Source organism: Athene cunicularia (assembly GCF_003259725.1).
Source record: "Athene cunicularia isolate RWA chromosome 1 unlocalized genomic scaffold, athCun1 chr1_part2, whole genome shotgun sequence".
Taxonomy (NCBI): domain Eukaryota; kingdom Metazoa; phylum Chordata; class Aves; order Strigiformes; family Strigidae; genus Athene; species Athene cunicularia.
Window position 1 is genome coordinate 25,995,805 of NW_020799092.1, and position 18,551 is coordinate 26,014,355.

The 18,551-nt window shown below is 43.2% G+C and overlaps 1 protein-coding gene across 1 annotated transcript in view; it reads left to right on the plus strand.

Annotated features, from left to right (window-relative positions):
• The first annotated feature begins 1,357 nt into the window (after positions 1-1,357).
• Positions 1,358-18,551, plus strand: part of LOC113488937 (zinc finger CCCH-type antiviral protein 1-like) — a 24,240-nt gene continuing 7,046 nt past the window's right edge. Inside the window, exons 1-10 of the mRNA XM_026864372.1 lie at positions 1,358-1,362; positions 2,270-2,402; positions 9,114-9,366; positions 9,478-9,582; positions 9,952-10,020; positions 11,093-11,194; positions 13,506-13,629; positions 14,885-15,050; positions 17,447-17,567; positions 18,088-18,184. Of these exons, the coding sequence (XP_026720173.1) occupies positions 1,358-1,362; positions 2,270-2,402; positions 9,114-9,366; positions 9,478-9,582; positions 9,952-10,020; positions 11,093-11,194; positions 13,506-13,629; positions 14,885-15,050; positions 17,447-17,567; positions 18,088-18,184 (1,175 nt within the window). The remainder of the gene's footprint in view (positions 1,363-2,269; positions 2,403-9,113; positions 9,367-9,477; positions 9,583-9,951; positions 10,021-11,092; positions 11,195-13,505; positions 13,630-14,884; positions 15,051-17,446; positions 17,568-18,087; positions 18,185-18,551) is intronic.

Consider the following 18,551-nt stretch of genomic DNA (forward strand, 5'->3'; position numbering starts at 1 on the left):
TTTTTTTTTTTTTTTTTTTTTTTTCTTTCCATTAAAGCCGCTTTGCCTGCCACACCCGTCCCTCAGCCCCCTGGATGAAATAGTTTACAAATATTTCTCTTAATAAGAAAAACGCAAAGTGCTAGTAGAATGTTATGGTTTTAATCTAGAAAGTGATGAAGGTTTAGTCTTAAGTCAGCTACAGCTCTTTCTGTGAGAAGTGGTGTTTGATTTCTCATGTACGTCAGTACAATGAGAAAAGAAACTAAAGGGCGGAAGTGAAAACCAGAAGCTTTTCAGTGGCAATAAATGGCAGCTGTGAACTCAGATGGAAGAATTTGAAGTTTAAGCCCCCAAGCCCCAGGTCCTGCGCCGTTGCAGTGTTAGTGACATGCTGATATCCCACCAGGTTTTTCCTCTTTGCCCCAGCAAAACTGCTCGCTGTGCGCTCGGATCTGAAGAGCATGGAGGGGAAAGGCCGTGTCTGTCTCAGAAGGGTACTAGCAAAGTATCAGGTTGCTAAGATTTTCTTGCTGTTTCTCGCTTTACTGATAAGCTTCCGTGTGATTCGCTGTTAGAAATACCTTCAGGTGCATGTAGGCACTTGTGCTGGGTGACTGTGTGTGAGTTAAAATGTGCAGTGAGGCGATTCCCTTTGTAATGATAAGCCATTCGCTCCTCTCAATGGCACTGAGTGTTTAAAATCACCTTTGTAGGTAGTAATAAATAATAAAAGAGTATGCCTTTCGTGGGAGGGAAGCTGATTAAAATGAGAGGGCAGAAATACTGCTAGGTGGACCACATGCTTCAAGGCAGAGAGCAGTTTTTGACTGATAAGGTAAAATCTATCTTTGCTTCCACATCTTGCAACGTTTTTGGTTTAAAAAGAATTTCTGGCAAGAAAAATGCCCGTGCAACTTACTGGGGTCTTCCTATTCAGGATTTTAGTGCAGTTAAACCCATTTTTAACTTGTCTGGCAATTAACTTTTTTTTCTAAATGTGTTATTAAACTCAGCTGATGAGTTATCATTGTATTTATGGATCGTTTCAGCCTTTGACTTAGAAATATGTACTCAAGTGATGTAGATCACTAAGACTGTCGGTGGAATCTGAAGTTAACTGTGGAGGAACGCTGGTGATGGTTCCCACCTTGACTACTCCGTAGCTCACCTACCTTCATAGCCAGTAACTGAGTGCCTACAGAATCTAATACCCTTAGAAGATCGCTTCTCAGCACCAAAGATGGCACATTTCTGCCCTGCAGACTTCGCTTTCTTGCTTATTTGCTTCCAAAGCACTGTGTCCAACAGGCAGCGGGGGTCAGGGCCGAAAGCTCTCCCCAAGGCTCTGTACAGAAGGATTGGATTCAGACACAGCATGAGGTAAAAAAGCTTTCACAAGGAGAGTTTCAAGAGTTAACTAGAGGCTAAATGCATAAAGAGAACAGAGGCTAGAGTCTGATAGATTAACAGGTGCTTTTATTGGTTATGTCTAGTCTTAAGGCTCTATCAAATCATGCCTTTGAAGAGCAAGCCATAAGGAAACTGTATTTTACTGCAGTGAATTAATGCGCAGGTTAACTGCATTTCTCCTCTTATTGATGATTTGTAGTATCTTTTCAAATAGATTAAAAAAAATATCCCTATCTTTGTTTCATACTCACTTCAGCTGTTTCTCTTGGGTTAGTGTCACCAACATCTTCGTTATTGTCATTAACTGCTTCTTTACCAAAACCCACAAGTTAATGAACTTTCTTGGTTGGGTTTTTTTTGTTTTGTTTTGTTTAAGTTCCCAACCAGCAAAGATGATAAACAGTGGTGTTTTCAGCTTCATTATCTCTTTGGTTTGCTCTCTCAGACTCTTGCATCTTTCTTTACATGGACAACAACCTTTTACATTCACAAAATCAAGGGTGTTGCAACTTCCACCATTGTTGATGCATTGCTCTAAAATTAGTTTCACCTCCAACTGTTCGGGTCCTGTGAATTGACTTGCTTCTTACTGGAGGAGGAAAGTGTGGGGTAGACAGACTTGGCTTCAGATCTGTTCTGCTAGATTTCTTAAAAGTCTGGCCACATTTTAAATTGGGGATAATAATGCTACTGTATGTCACAGAACACGTTTGGTCAATTTTCTAGCTAATTACAGAGACCATCTAAATGTTCACAGAGACTTTTGGCAAACTAGCTTTCTCATCATGCAACTTGGGAAAAGCCATGGAATCTGAGGTTCTTTAAATCCGCTTGACTGAAGAAGTAAACACTGGTATTTCTGTGTGTTTTCTTGCAGGTCTTGCAAGTACTCGCATGACATCTTCAGCCCTGAGAACAAAAAAGTTCTAAAGGCCCACGAGTTGTCTGGTCTTGATGAGAATGAGCTGCGAGTCCTCCTTCTCCAGAATGACCCTTTCCTCCTCCCTGATGTGAGTTGTACTGATTTCTTAAAAGAAGCTTTTGTTAATTAGGAATGGGAGAGGGTAAGAGAAAATGTGGAGTTCTGATCTCAATTTCAAGCTGTTAAGATATGTAACTATTATTGACTAGTCTGAATGGATTATGAATGGCAGTGGCTGTGTGGGAAAGCAGCAGAAGAAATACAGAGCCAGGGCTGTGAAAGTGCTTACAACAACAACAAAACCCCCCCCCCCAAAAAACGATCAGCAATGAAACTGTTAAACACAGAGGGATGTGTTACATAAATACCAGACTGCTTGCACCAATAAGGTGTCAAGAGAAGAGCTGCAGGAAGCAGACCTCGAGGCTGCAGCCTGTTTTGTTGGCCATCCCTGTTATCCCAACAGCATAGCCATAAAGTTACTCAAAACAAGCAAACAAAAAAAATAATCAGCAACTTCACCAAAGATTTACAGATGGTGAAGTAAGCAAGACAGAGGTGAAAGATCACAACTGATCTACATGCTTACAGGATAAAAGGCCTGACCAAACCCAAATTTGTTGGCTCTTGTTCAAGTGATGATGAAGACTAGGAAGTGAGGGCCCCTTTCCTTTTTCAGCCTACCTACGTGTTGTGGTTTAACCCCAGCTGGCAACTAAGCCCGATGCAGCACTTGCTCACTCCTCCCCACTGCCCCAGTGGGATGGGGGGGGAGTAAAACACCTGAGATATGAACAGTTTAATAACTGAAATAAAATCAATAAAATGGAAATAAAATATAATAATAATGAAAAGGAATGTATCGGAAAGAGAGGGAAATAAAACCCAAGAAAAGATAAGTGATTCACAGTGCAATTGCTCCCCACCCGCTGACTGATGCCTGAGCAGGGATTGGCCCCTCCCAGCCAACTTTCCCCCCACCCCACCCTGTATCTATACAGAGCAGGACATTCTGTAGCCCTTTGGCTAGTTGGGGTCAGCAGTCCGGCCATGCTTCCAGCTTGCACTCCTCCTTGCTGGAAAAGCATGAGAAACTGAAAAGTCCTTGACTTAATCCTGAGTGCTTCTTAGCAACAACTAAAACATCAGCGTGTTATCACATTATTTTCACAGTAAATCCAAAACAGAGCACTGTTCCAGCTACTAGGAAGAAAATTAACTCTATCCCAGCCGAAACCAGAGCAGTAGGCTTGCACATTTTGGTGCTTGAGGGTGTAGGGGAGTAAGAAAATTCTTTGAGAAAATGACCAAATGACTGCCGTCAGGTTTTGTAAAATCTGCCCTTTCCAAAGTGCGCTGAGTTTTGGTACATTGATTTTCTACGAGACAACCTTTGTCCAGTTTAGTGTGCAAGTCATTGATTTTGTTAAATTTGGCTGATCAATCCATTCAGCTTCTGCACATGTGTATGAGGGCAGTGCTATCTTCAAGGTGTGGCTGTTTCAAAGCCAAGAGTACCCTGTTCTGGCTACAGCTGTTCCTGCTTAAGAAATTACCAGAGTACTGCCCATTTCCCTTGTCTGTTGGAAGTTATAATCTCCAACAATCTGTTGGCGTAACAGTTCTGTTTTCTTATTCCCCACTGTGACAGTGCTGGGCTTTGACAATTTTTTTTTTTTTGTAGTGTTTTAAAATATGTTGTGCTGGCAGATTCAAGGAATATGCTGGTGATGAGCAAGGAGGATTAATATCTTTGTCTCACTCAGCTGCATCTAAAACTTAAGTGTTTCTTGTCTAATTACCCCCAGTAATGAGATAGTAGCAACCATCGATTGATAGATCTGTTCAGACCTCACTGCTAGCAGGCATCTCTAATTACCTCTAATTGAGCACCTTAACTCCTGTTCTGGACTAAAATAGCAGAAACAACAGAAAGCAGTGATCAATGAAGGCCATTTATAAACCTGAGAGCTGGGAGAGGGATGGGAAAGCTTCCTTGATGGTTTCTTGCATTGAAATGCTGACAATTGGCCTGTATGAAGCTCTTGAGAAAGAGGAAACTTTGATCTGTGATCTGAACTGGGGTGCAGGGTGAGAAAAACACAACAGCACCCTAAAATCAGAGGTTTTCACACTTTCCCTTCTCTCTAATTCTTCTTTTTTTAGTTTCTTGGTGAAGGCAAAGTGCAGTGTGCTTTCTTCATGTAGCTAAATAGTGGATTTTTAGTTGAGGCAGCACTTTGTTCAGGTTTGGTAGTTTATTCTGATGCTCCCACTTAAAAATTTTGTCTTGCATACTAACATCATCTTTTAATGCATCTTCTCAATGCTCTTCAAGCTCGCTCTCAACCAGATTCAGTGTCCTTAAATCCTTTTGTGCATCGTACAAAATGTTTTTGATGCAATCAGGTAAAAGCTGAGAGAGCGTACTTTAGTTGCACCTTTTTTTCCCTGCTCTCTTGAGCAGGAAGATGCAAGCACGAAAACAATTCCTGGCCCCCAAATAGCCCCCAAAACCTGTGTCTGACATAGGTCTTGGCTTTTTTCTTTTTTGTGATTCTTAAACCAGCTTCAGGCTGTTTGACAGGCTGGTCTCTCTGCTTCTGGTTTTGATTAGCAGTATTCCTGGAGGAGAAAGTTTATAGAAAGGAGAGGATATTGAAGTTAAGGGGGGAAGATTGGGTTGGGGTAAGACCTATTAAGGAAGCAGTGATTTTAAGTTTTTCTAGGAGCATTCAGAGAACTGTATTATTCCTATGAACCACTAATTTCATATCAGAGTCCTCTGCTTGATTATCTGTCTCTGGGGGATGTTGGACTAACTGTTTCCAAGTCAGGAACATGACTAGTTATCTAGGGGTAGAAAAACAAATTGCATGTTTAAAGCCTTAACTTACTTTTCTTCTTCGGTAGGCACTCAGGTGAGGCATGTACGTTTTAGATGGAGATAACACTTTGAGTGGTATCAGGCCCCCAGAACAGCAACATTTTTCAACTGAGGAAGACCATCCCTTGGCAAGGGTGTAAGATTTGAGTTCTTTAGTGACTGTTATTACCTAGCACTTGAATATGTTCTTGATGCATAGATCTTGGAGTGCTCTGTAGATGATAAGCCTTGCTGCATTCTCCTCGGACAAAGTTGGGAAAATAAAGGGAGAGAAAAAACAAGTGGCTTACCCAAGATTCTGGTTAGGTGAATAACTGCTTTGTGTTGGCAGGCGCTGGTGCTCTTGGATCTGACTAGGAAAGGCACGTGATGCTTAAGATAAATAGCTGGTTACTACTAAAGGTTATAATGAGAAGAAATCTTATGTGTCCCTTCTGATGTCATGGGAACCCACACCAGTCCAACATCAGACAGATCTCTCTGGTAGCCCATGGCTTGCTATGCAGAATTACTTTCTGTGGGGAGGTTCAGCATCCTTGCTGTTCTTCATATCTTTATAGCGTTTTTCAGGGCACACATTCCCCCAAAACCCGCCAGACCTATTGGTTTTCATACATGGTACACTGAGGTTCACTGAGAGCATTATGTTCTTGTGCATCTCTATAGGAACAACTCTTGCCGACAGTACCTGCAGGTTGTATTGTTACAGGCAGTCCGTGCTGATGGTACGTGCTGTCATGTGGCTGTCGCTAATGATAATGTGTGGGCCTCTGCAACCTACAGGTAAACTGCATAGATTTGCTAGAAGTTGCTACCTCCTCATTATAGTATCTTCCACAGCAGCCCACAACAGAAGCTGTGAATGGTCAAAAATTCATTTTCCAAAATTTATTTTCCCAGTACGAGAGAGTGATGGAGCTGCTGGAAGAGGAGTTCAGTGCAGCACCACTAAGGTGGTGATGGGACTGGAGCATCTCTTGCATGAGGATAGGCTGAGAGGGCTGGGTCTTTTTAGCCTCGAGGAGAGAAGACTCAGGGGCATCTCATCAGTGTTTACAAACTCCTGAGGGGGAGGGTGTAAAGAGGACACAGTCAGGCTCTTTTCAGTGGTGCCCAGGACTAGAGGTGATGATGTTTTGCTGATTAAGGATACCAATTAAACTCAGACACCAGAGGAAAAGAGTAGGCGGATTTTACTGGTGGTAACCAAATCATGTCACAGTGTAATACAGAAAACATGCAGTAAGAAAAGGCAGAATAGTGCACCCAAAGCAACAAACAGGAAAATACAGGGTAATGCACCAAATCATTACTACCTGAGAGAGAGAGAATAGTGATTAAGAAAAGATCCCTCACCACTTGCAAACTTTACCATCATCCAGACCCACAGTCGCTGGGCAGCCCCAGTCACAGCGAGGATTTGGAGAACCTGTCCTGGCAAGCGGGAAATCCTACGCGGTGCATCCACCCAGAGGTGAGGCTTCCAGAGTTACTGCAAGTGAGTCCAGCCTTACATACCCAAAAATCAGCAAGCCAGAATAACTGGCACCTTTGTTTTGAGCAGAAACATCTGGTTTCACTCTCAGATTAGATTCCCCCAGAGCCTGGCCAGGGCTCAAGGAGGAAGCCGAGGGAGTTTCCCTGCTTCTCTACTTTATTTATGAGCAAGATCATACATCTGGTCCCAAAGCCAGACTTGCCCCTACACAAAGGAGGATAAAGATAGGTTCAGGATAGACACGTTTTATGATATCTAAGCTACATCTTTCATTAACAAGCGTACATATTTCACTAACGACTACATACTAAGTTAGCAGCTTTGTCTTGGGGCCTGTTGTTCAGGCTTCAGTATTTCAGTGCTTTACCACCTTTTACATCAGCATAGGTGGTTTGTTATAACCTCGTACAATACCTACTAGCACAATGGTTATCAGTCATAAAATATACAGGATTCATCTATAGGTCAACTCTGGCTTGGACCTGTTGTCCAAGCCATAGCACTTCAGATGGGCACAAACCAAAACACAGGAGGTTCCCTCTGAACATCAGGAAATGTTTTTGGTTGTTTTTTTTCCAGGGAAGTTGACTGAGCACTGGCACAGATTGCCAAGAGAGGTTGTGGGGTCTCCCCCCTTGGAGATATTCAAAAACCATCTGGGCATGGTCCTGGGCAAACAGCTGTAGGTGGCCCTGCAGGGCAAACTCTGCTTGGGCACCTGAAAACCCCCCTCCCCGTCATTCTTACCTCCGTGTCTGCAGGGCTTTTTCTCCCATTCTGCCCACTGCTCCCCTTGCAGCATTATTCCCTTTCCTAAGTACCTTTTTCCCAGGGGTGTCACCAGCTTGGCTGATGGGCTCACTGTGTCCTACAGTGGGTCTGTTGGAGGCAGCTGTGCCCAGTGTGGGGCAGCTCCTGGCCTCTTCTCACAGAGGCCACCCTTGCTGCCAGCACCTTGCATGGGCACCCAATGGATTGTAACACCACTGATTGCATTTGGTGATGCAGCTAAGCTTAAATATCTAAATAATAGCCATAATTGCAAGGGGTTAAATGGAAAATTGTGTGTGATACAGTTGCACAAACAGGATGTGGGAAAAGTTGTGGAAGTAAAATCTGCGAGTATATGATAAAATTAAAAGCCTGCAGAGCAGGCAGGAAGGGTATGGGATGGAAGCAGAATAATCCAGTAGAATAAGCAAAACCAGAACAAGTTCAGATCCCCAAAATAAGATGCCAGAAGCAAATGAGAGTGTTCCTTGGGGTGTTAGGGGTAGAAAAGCATAAAGCATCCACAATGACAGAGGGAAGATGGTGAAGAAAGAAGACAACTCCCTTTGGTTTCTGCTTCCTTCAGAGGCTAGCAGCCATCAGTGCTCACTGAAATTACATCAGTTCTGTGGCTTTGTATGCTCCCACCTAACTTAGAGTAAGTTTGTGAGGGCTAATTGTTCTGTACATGATACTGAATGCTGAGGAACTCTCCATTGGCGATGGGTATCATTAGTATGAATCCAGTAAAGGAGTTTTTTGTAGTTGAAACTGGCCCGTTTTTTTTCAATCTTTTAAACACTGCCATCCTAGCAATCTTTAGTTCCCTAGTTGATATATAAATCTGTCTGTATTCAGTTGCAACACAGCATAAAAACTGTCTTGCTTATAAGAGGGGATCTGTGACAGTTGGGGCTGTCTGTCTGACAGCTCCATGTCCTCCTCAAAGCAGCTTTCTTGTTATGGTCTGCTCCTCAGTGCTCCAGGAGCAGAAGTGTTGCTGTGGTGCTTCGTGGGCAATACGAAGGAGTTTTTGGTGTGTGATTTATTCGCTGGGTCCAATTCACCGCATCTCTCTTGGTGATCAGAGGAGTAAAGAAGTGCGTTGCTTTTCCCATATATACTCTAATCTCAAAGCATTCTTCACATCATTTTTAGATGCCCAAATCTTTAATGTAGAATAAGCTTTACAAATAGGAGCTGCAAATTCAGTTTCAGCTCCATGAAATAATACTTCATTTGACACAGTATACATGTATTTATGGAGACACTTGCTCTTTGTTACGTGGTTCTTTGGGGTTTTTTTAATAGAATAACTGTTAGAGTCAGTTGTTATGCAACTGTCTTGCTTAGAATGCCAAAAATGAATGCTTGTTGGACTGGCTTTTCTTTTTCTTGGAAAAAAAATCTCTGTGCAACTTCAAAACTAAAAATACATGAGTCAGCTGAAAATGCTTGCTTCTCTGTGCAAGAAATCTGCCTGGATTAAGGAAGTCACAATGAAGTCACCAATGGTGACCTTTTAGTCACCATTTTTCTGCTGTTAAAGTTGCATGACTGTAGAACAAAGAAAAAAAACCAAACCCTGCTTCTAATGTGGTCTTCCATTTCCTATTTATTGTATCTATCCTCTCCACTTCTAGACCTGTCAGTTTTACAACAGAAAGGATGATATCTGCATCCAGCAAATCCACTGCAACAAGCTTCATATTTGTCGACACTTCCTCCAAGGGGAATGTAGATTTTCTTTGTGCAAGAAGTCCCATGACCTCTTGGATGGCCATTCACTGAGAGTGTTGGAAACTGGAGGCATTGGTGGGAGCATAGCTTCGAACATCCAGACTATATACGATCACAGGCATGAGGAATTCAAGAAGGAACTGAAGAAAGGGAAAAGTAAGTTGTAAGAAACACTGGGTATAAATAGGATTCAGAGTTTGATAGAGGTAAGGCAAGGACAGCTTCTAACCTCACAGCTAAACCCTGTTGTCCTTTCTGTGCTTTCAGTACACAACTACAAACCAAGAGAAAATTTATGGAAAAAAACAGCAGATACAAGGGTTAAAGAACAGTGTGGAGTAGGCCCCACACTGCATGTGCCACTTTTAGAAGGTAAGTATCTAGATAAGTAACAATTCCTTCCATGTGGAATCAGCTTTCCTATTTCCCCTATATACATATTTTTTTTCCCTTCTGCCCTTCATCTGCTTTCAGGGATGGAATAAGTCATGGCCGAGTCGTGTGGGAGGGGGAGCTGCATTGCTATTGCATAAACTACTGTGTGCAAAATTGCTGTGCATGGCAGCTGATCACTCCGACTAGCTGGGATTTGTAACTTACTGCTGATCTGTTTATCAGTGGTGGAGATCCTGTGGAAAATTATGTGTGTGATGGACACAATGCTCCACACACAAGTTGGGATGTTGCCAGCCAGCTGAGGTTCTGGTCCAGCAGTGCTCTTCATTCAGTCTTCTTTTGCAGGTCCTGGTAGCAACATACCTGGGCAGAACCAGTACCGCTTGCCAACAGGAGCTGAAAGTAAAGACCAAGGTATGGATTGGTTTTAACCTTTCAGTCTTGAGGTCAGGCTGCTTCTCACTAGGATTTGATTTCACACAGCCCTACAGTCAGAGTGCAGTTTATGTGCTGACCCTGCTGTGTGCTGAAAGCCGTAGTGCCAGCCAGCCTGTGGAGGAGTGTTGAGATTTCGCAGAATCATCTTGGTTGGAAAAGCCCTTGAAGATAGTTAGTTTGGGTCCTCTGCCCGTTTGGGTCCCCTCCCAACCTATTGTGCACGCCTCAGTCTATTCACTAGGCGGGCAGGGTGAGAAACAGAGAAGGCCTTGGTGCTGCGCAAACGCTGTTCAGAAAAAGCTGGGCCATCGGTGTGTTGCCAGCGTTGTTTCAGTCCAAAATCTAAACCACAGCATCATATGAGCTGCTGTGAGGAAAATTAACTCTCTTGTAGCCAGGCCCAGTACAATGAGATTTCTGATGTAGCAGAGTGATGTGAAATACACTGAAAACAAAATACAAACGTTAAGTTACGCTTCCCAAAATACAGCGATTGCAGTAACAATTCAATCGCAATCCCAGTGTGATCCCCCTTACAGGTCTGTATAATATGCTGTCACGATGCAGGAGGAAGGAATATGTGGGTTGAAGCCAGCTCAATCCCGTTGCTCTCTTTGAAATACCTTGGTTAGTTGTTCAGATTTTATACCCCTGCGCTGGCCTGAGCTCCATATTCACTCCCCCCATGCTAGTCTGGCGAACTCGGGGAGAAGCATTTATACCACCAGTTGATCCGTTCAGCTGACGTAGCCAATTATCTACAGCCTTCTACCCGTTGTGTTGAGACAAAGTCAGCTTCGTTATGACAGCTGCAGTCAGTCACACCCTGTGTTACCCCCTTGTCCAACTCCACTGAGACTTCTGCCATCGCAGGGGTTTATTGGGCAGTCACAAAGCCTGAACTCACGCTGTACAGGGGATAGTCAGATCCTGGAAGTGCTTGACTTGGCAACTGCAGTCAGCTCCTTGTTATTTCTGGGATGAAATGCCAAATGCATGGGTTGTATTTTGCTAGGGCAAATAAGGATTGATGTATTCTTTCCCGTAGCTAAAGAAGATGATGCCTTTGCTAGAGCTTCAAAGAACAACAAAGAAGATAAGTCTGATGAGATATGCGTGTTCTATATCTGGAGGTACTGCAAACATAAAGGTATGCTTTATAAAAAGTCATGTTCTCTTTGGAGAGCGGTGCCTGCGCTGTCACTCCCTGCTCAGTGGCTCAGACTAGGGGCAGTTGTGCCTTCTCACTCATCGCTTTGTTCCCAAGTCACTAATAAACACTCTCAGAATTGCAAACATCATCAGTGGAAAGTCAGGTGGACACACTGAAACCCTTTCTCCTCTGGGTGATCCATCTATGGCCTATTTCAGCCCTGTTGATGGAGGCAGCCTTTGGGTATGTTTCTGTGGCAGAAACCCTTTGCGTGTTCAATGTTACACTTTCTGTAACTAACAGATCAATTTAAGAGCCTGCCTCATGCTGTTGTCATTGACAGCTGGCAACAGTGTGTTATCCTTTATTCCTGCAGTATCCTATGATAATAGCCATATTCTCCTCATTAAGTCTTTTCAAAAGTGATCCGGGGTGTTAAAATGCCTTAAGAAGGTGCAGTGGTTGTACCAGCTAAACTAAAGATCGATCTAGCCCATCTGGCAGTGGCTGATAACTGTGGTCTGGGGGGACAACACAAATATAACTATAAACAATTGTATTCAGGGGCTGTCTCTGAAGAACTGCTCAACCCCCAGGTTAGGCTTTTCCTTGGTATGAAGAGGTACCATGAGGTTTTCTTTTGGTGAACTTGTCCAGTCACTTTCTGAAGAACTGCTCCTTTTCTGAGCACCTGGTCATAGTAGGAGATCCACTTAAATTAGATCAGTCTACATCTGCTTTTTCTTAGGATGTAGACAGTAAGATGCCCAATAACTGTTTGGTCCGAGATGTTTGTATTTAGCATTTCTGTAGGGGGTTTGTGTTCGGTCAGAAGCTCTGAGAGGTGGATGAGTGAGTTACTTTAGGCCTTGCTCTAATACCTCTCCTTAACCATTACTTTGAAGAGAGGCAGTACTTTGAAAATAAAAAAAATTATCTCTCTTATGGATCACAGAAATGAAATTTGTGGCCAAGAGAGACCAAGCGTGGTTTTGTCTACAGCTTTTCCAGTTAATTTAAGCAGAGTGCTTTTGAGACAGAGTGCTTTCGAGACAAGGAGCACTCCAGCCTTATTAACAAAAAGGAAGAGGAAAGGAATGACAGTGTTGTCTCCATAACTGGGGTTACTCTCTCTATATTCTGTGGTCAGATACATCAAGGGTCAGGAATGGTAAAACTCCTTTTGCCTCTTCCATGCAGCAGCTACTCCAGCCTTGTATCACATTTCTCAGACTCTGCTTCTTTAGGACCAGGTTGAGGCTTAAGTTGATGAACTTTTGGACCGGTATAATGTGAATGGTGGACCCATGTGCTAGCTGTGGAGGTTATGCTCAAAGCAGCTGTACCATGACCACCAAATAGTTAAACTTTAGGTAATGGTTGGAGGGTTAGCGTGCTTTGCCATGCCATGTTTGGCTCAAAAATTGTAAATAAGAGGTTTGGTCCGTACTGGAATGGGAGGCCTGGGGGTCAGCCTCTTCCTGCAGCCAGCAGCATGCACACATGCAGGGGTGTTAAAACAGGTCTGAACTCAAACATGCAGTCGTACGTGTGTTGAAAACATAGATGATTTAAAAAAAAAAAAAACATCCCAAAGTCTTCCTCTTCCTGTGTGAAGGGTATGTACCACTGCTACAGGTCTTGTATGTGAGGCAGTTAAAAGTGGTTTCTTCCAGTTTTCTGAGAAGCAAAGCAACAATTCTGACTGTGCCTAGCAGTGGTGTTAGGAGGGCAGTGTGCTACCTGTCCAGGGCTGAGTGGGGGGTCCCTCCTGGGGGACGTTTGGTGGGGTATTGCAGTCCCTTCTGCTCCCTCATTTCTTGGGCCAGGCCTAAAAAAACATTCAGGCCTTGGTAACTGCCCCACAAGATCTAAGGAACTAAGGGAAAGAGAGAACCAAATGTATCGGAGCACTTACGTGGTGCGTAGCCTTGACTTTTTACAGCTGAAAAACAGGGTGGTGTGACACACAGACACACGCTTCTGATCTGTGACACTGCTCTCCCAGCTGCCCACGCCGTGTCTCAGCAAAGGGTAGGTCATGGTTTCTTTGAAATATATTTGACAGTGTGAGAGCTTATGCTGTTTTTGCAGATAAGGCTGGAGAAACACACATCCTTATTGTTCAGACATATTTCTATTTTCAGCACTCTGTCTTTATTGGTCATGCCAAAGCCTGGGAGATAAAGCCAGAGTGTAAAAAATGTTTGTTTCTTTTTTTTTTTTTTTTTTTTTTTTTTTTTTTTTTCTTGTCTTACTCTCTCTGTTATGATTGTAGAGCTCTTGACTATGTCTGATCTCATTACAGATAAATGCAAATTTGTTCATTACCATTTGCCATATCGATGGCAAATATATAATGGGGTCAACTGGAATGACGTTTCCATGATGGAGGAGATTGAAAAGGCCTATTGTGACCCAAAAAACATCAGGTATAGTGATGCTGGACTGCTTGCTTAGAGTCCTGTGGTTGAGCCCCTAAGGAGAAACTCTGGTTTTCTTCCTAAAGATGTCTTGACTTCCATAACTTCGGATTACTGAGCTTCCCAGAATCTGGGAGGATGTACAAATAATTTTTTTTTTTAAAGAAAAGTAAAGAATTTTTGTCTTCTAAAAATAACACAACAATATCTTGCATTTAAAACTCTACAGAGTAAAAAAGAAGCAGGTGGAATTTAGTGCTTGGAATAGTAGTATTTCAGATAATGAATCATTATTTATAATTAAATTCGGCCTTTTAACAACGCTTCAGAGCTGGTCCTTCTCTATGGTTATTTCTTTCCTAATACAGCTAGTATATATATAATAAATACATAATTATCATACATAATATCTATAATATACATAATACAATAATATCTATAATGTGCCTAGAGAAATTTTATTAAATGCCTTTGGTGTAAGCAGCCCATTTTTTTTTTTTTAAGATTTTTTTAAAGTGCATTTTTCCTTGAACTCCTTTCTGAAAGCCCCACTGTAAGCCACCTGGATTTGCAGGGGACCACAAGTTTGGCCTCACTAAAATGGTAGAGTCGTTACAGCCTATGATGCTTCAGGCAGCGGATGATTTCGATTTGCAGCTTGACTAGGCTGCTGGATGGTGCAAATCACAAGCCAGATTCCCAAGAGAAGGCTGCTTTCAAACTCTTTCTGCCTGAGAGGTAATTTTTCCAGCCTCCCAGGAGTAAGAGCCCAGGTGGCTTCAGTGATGAATGCTATTTACAGAACTCACAGCTGCGACTGCATCCTCTGTAACCACAGAGAAAGAACAGAGTTGATAAGATGGAGGAGTTTGCTGGCAAACTCGGTCGTGTGCTTACCAACTTCTCGTTTTATACTGTGAAAAATTGTAACTGTGCTTATCTGTTGCAGAAATACCTCTTGTATTGTATTACATTTTTTTATGCCATGTTGTACGTGTAGCCCCAGACTGTCTGTAAAGATGGCAGTGCAACATCTGGTTAGTGATTGAGATGGCATTCAGGGTCTCACAGGCCATAGTTTGCTTCTGAAGACTGGAAACACTTTGCAGAGCTGCCGTGCATGCTGTGGGAAAGACTCTTATTTCAGACCTAATTAAGTTCAGGCAGTCACATAATGTTAAAGAAAACTACACCAACTTAAACTGGGGACTAGAGAATAAAGTACACACTGTTAACTGTAATAAACCTGCATTTGTCCTTACAGAGTAGCAGATAAGAACATTGATTTCCAGAGAATGACCTGCAGTTCTTCTTCACTTCGACGTCTCTCTACAGCATCATCAGTCTCAAAGCCCACACTGTCCTTCACCACGCAGTGGATCTGGTATTGGAAGAACAACCAAGGGCAGTGGGTTGAATATGGAGAACAGGTGAGTCCACATCCTGTGCTTTGAATCCCTTCTGAAGAAACGTGTGTGGAGCCTTTTCCCCAGCACTCCCCTTTTCTCAGCAAGGTCAATTGAGTAAATACTTATGCTTGAATTTGACAGTGTCAAGTAAGACAGTGAAGCTACAGATGTTCCTAACAGATGTGATAAAATGGTGACAGGCTGAAGGGCAGGGAACAGGCCTTATCTCCTTGCAGTGAGGTTCAGTATGAACAATTGGCTGTCTTTGTGTCTGGATAGTTTGTTATAATGACTTTCTTGAAAAAGACCTTGTTGGCAAATGCAGGAAAGCAAAATTCCTTTTTATTTCAGCTTGTGTTGATCAGACTGGTTTTGATGATGCACGCTGGCTTCTCTAGTCAAGATTTCCTTTTGGAGCAGTCCATGGCTTCTACACAGATTTAACATCTATACACTGTCCTTGAGATATGTTGCCTTTTAAATTATTCAGAAAGTAGTCTTGCCGCTCTTCTAAGCGTCCTGCTTCCCTGGACATGCAAGGATTGCTCTGCTCTCTCAGATCAAATGTTACCTTTTTCCTCGGGGGGCCAAGTCCTCTTTGAGAGAGTGATTTCCTTGAAAAATGCAGGAAAAGAAATAAATAAGAAATTTCTCCTTCCCCTAAGGCAGCTGACTTTTCCCCGTCTGGTTTACGGTGTAGCTGTGCAAGTGGCAGAACACAAAGGTGACCCAGGGATGTGGAAGAGTATGCAGGGAATGGTGATGGATATAGTGGCTCTGACAAGAGTGGGCCTTGATTTCAGTATGCAGCTTAAATGGAAAGCATCTCCTTCAGCATACTCTCATATTTTACACTGTTTTGTGCATTAGAGGATTGTACTTGCGTCATGGTTTAACTCCGGTGTTGCGGAGCAGATATAGAATCTGCCAACTATGCCAGTTAGTCTAAAATCTTCCCTGTGACAGTTTAAAGAATCACCACTAAAAGTAACGGCAAAAGTAGTTTTATTGAAGTAGGATGTTGTAAACGTGAGATATAACAAAGTCTGATGGCAAGGTTCACTCTGTTCCTGCACAGAGGATGTAATAATAATAAAAATTCAAAGTTACCAATACAAAAATCTTAGTACACCAATAGCACAAGGTTATGTGTGGCATTGGTTACTTACCAAAGGTCTGCAGTTGATAAGGGGTCTCTTACCCTTGAGAGATGTCCCAGCTCAAGGGGAGATCACCTCTGTGCCTCCTGCTCCTCAGCAGGGAGAACTCAAAAAAAACCCCAAAACAAAACAAAAAAAAACCCCCAAAACCCACAAACAAAAAAACCTCTCTCAGGCTCTTAGATTTATGGACTAAAGTGGTTGGCTCGTAGTCAGATTCCATGCGGTGGAAAAGGTAAGCGTGAGATGCCTTCACAACTTTCTTTCTTGACAAATTAGTGTTGGAAGAACCACCAGCTATTCATGTGTTAATCGCAGGATCGGTGTTCCAGTTTTCCAAGCTCGTATGCATCAGTGCTCACATGCCACCCTGTTCCTCTGTGGGCTGTCAGAGAACAGGCTGGACATGGCCTAGGCCTTTACTTCCTTTGGAGCCTGAACCCACCTACCATCTAGTTTGGTCAGGGAGTCGAGTGCATCCCTCACACCCGGCCAGCAGCTCTGCCCCACCCAGCCCTCACTCAGGCCTCCCACGGTGGGATGGGGGAGAGAATTGGAAGGATCAGAAAAATCATGGGTTGAGAAAAAGACAGTTTAATCAGTAAAGCAAAAGCTGCACGCCCAAGCAAAGCCCACTCAGGGATCCATCCCCCACTGCCCCTCGCAGGCAGGCGCTCGGCCATCCCCAGGACAGCAGGGCTCCGTCACGCGTAACGGTGACTCGGGCAGCAAACGCCATCGCTCCCAACATCCCCCCTTCCTCCTCCTTCCCCCAGCTTTACGTGCTGAGCTCAGTGTCCTGTGGGCTGGGATGTCCCTGGGCTCAGTTGGGGTCGGTGTCCCGGCTGGGTCCCCTCCCAGCTACTTGTGCCCCCCCAGCCACTCGCTGGCGGGTGCTGCGAGGAGCAGAAAAGGCCTTGGCTCTGTGTAAGCGCTGCCCAACCAAAACATCCCCGTGTTACCAACGCTGTGCCCAGCGCAAATCCAAAATAGAGTCCCATACAATCTAATATGGGAAAAAATTAACTGTATCCCAGTCAAAACCAGCAGAACTTGTTACAGAAATTTCAATGGGATACATGTGCCCATCATTACTAATTATGTATTTGTGTGTGTGTGTTAGGAGTGTTTGGTAATCGCACTTTAGGCCATGATAGTTCTGATTAGGTAGTTCTTTCCCTCCACCCAGACTAGTTATCAAGGGTTTAGCCTTGATTGTGTTTTTTTTTTTTTTTTTTTTTTATTCCCCCCACAAAGGGAGAAGGGAATAGTACGAAGTCACCATCTTCTGCTGTTATTGAGAATTTATATCTGGCGGATCCAGATGCCATCGTACCCTTCCAGGCTGGCTTCTACAGTTATGAACTCAATTTTAAAGGTACTCATTTTAAAGGTTCTCATTTACAACTACGCAGTGCTTTACAAAGACTAACTTGCAAGCTCTGTCAGCTTTTAGAAGCTCTTAACTTCTTTTACTAACACTACCAGATTTACTCACTGGAAGAGGAAGTGATGGCCCAGAGGAAACTCCTTACAAAAGTAACCTTCCCCCTTATTCCTTGACACCATCCAGACTCATATTAGACCAGAAATAAAAAGATTCGTAGTCTTTGCATAAAGTCATAGTAAACCTCAAGTAAAGTGAATTGATGCTGTGGATTGTAAAAATGAAAAATTGTGCTGCTGGAGCAACATTTAAAGAGCATGAATGATTTAAGGAAACAAGCAAGATAGGCACAGCTTAACTAACAGTTACAGGAAGGGGAAGCAGCTTACACAGGCTTTCTGCAACTATTCTTCAGTAGATAGAATTGACAATGAATATGCACTTGTCCTTAATTAATGACCCCATCTTGTAGACGTATTCATGTCTTTTTTCCTTCTCTTTTCTCCTTAAGAGATGACCCAGACAAACATCTCTTCTAAAACTCGAAGACCGGTCTGCAGGCGGCCAAAGTTTGTGTCCGCTGAAGATGTGCAGAAGATAAAGAGAGGGTAAATGATGCTCTCAGTTGTTGTTTTTTCATATTTCAGAAGCAATTACAAGGCAAAACGGCTGCCAGTGCTGGCAGTAATTGTGCAAAGAACACACCTGTTGCTAGAAAACATCCATCTGACCGAACAGAAACTGTATCGCAAACTGCTGGCTTGGTGCATCACCTGGTTTCTGGGGTGTATGTTACTCCAGGTATACTACACCCACAGGACTCGTATGTCTTAAAAAAGTGAAAGAGGAGTGTGACAATTAAACGACAGCATGCAAACCCAGCTCCCAGACTGAGGTTGTTTCCCAGTTTCTTTGTGGTTTATTTTCTTTGTTTTTAAATGTAGGAATTGGCCAGAGGGGATGCTGCCACTTTGA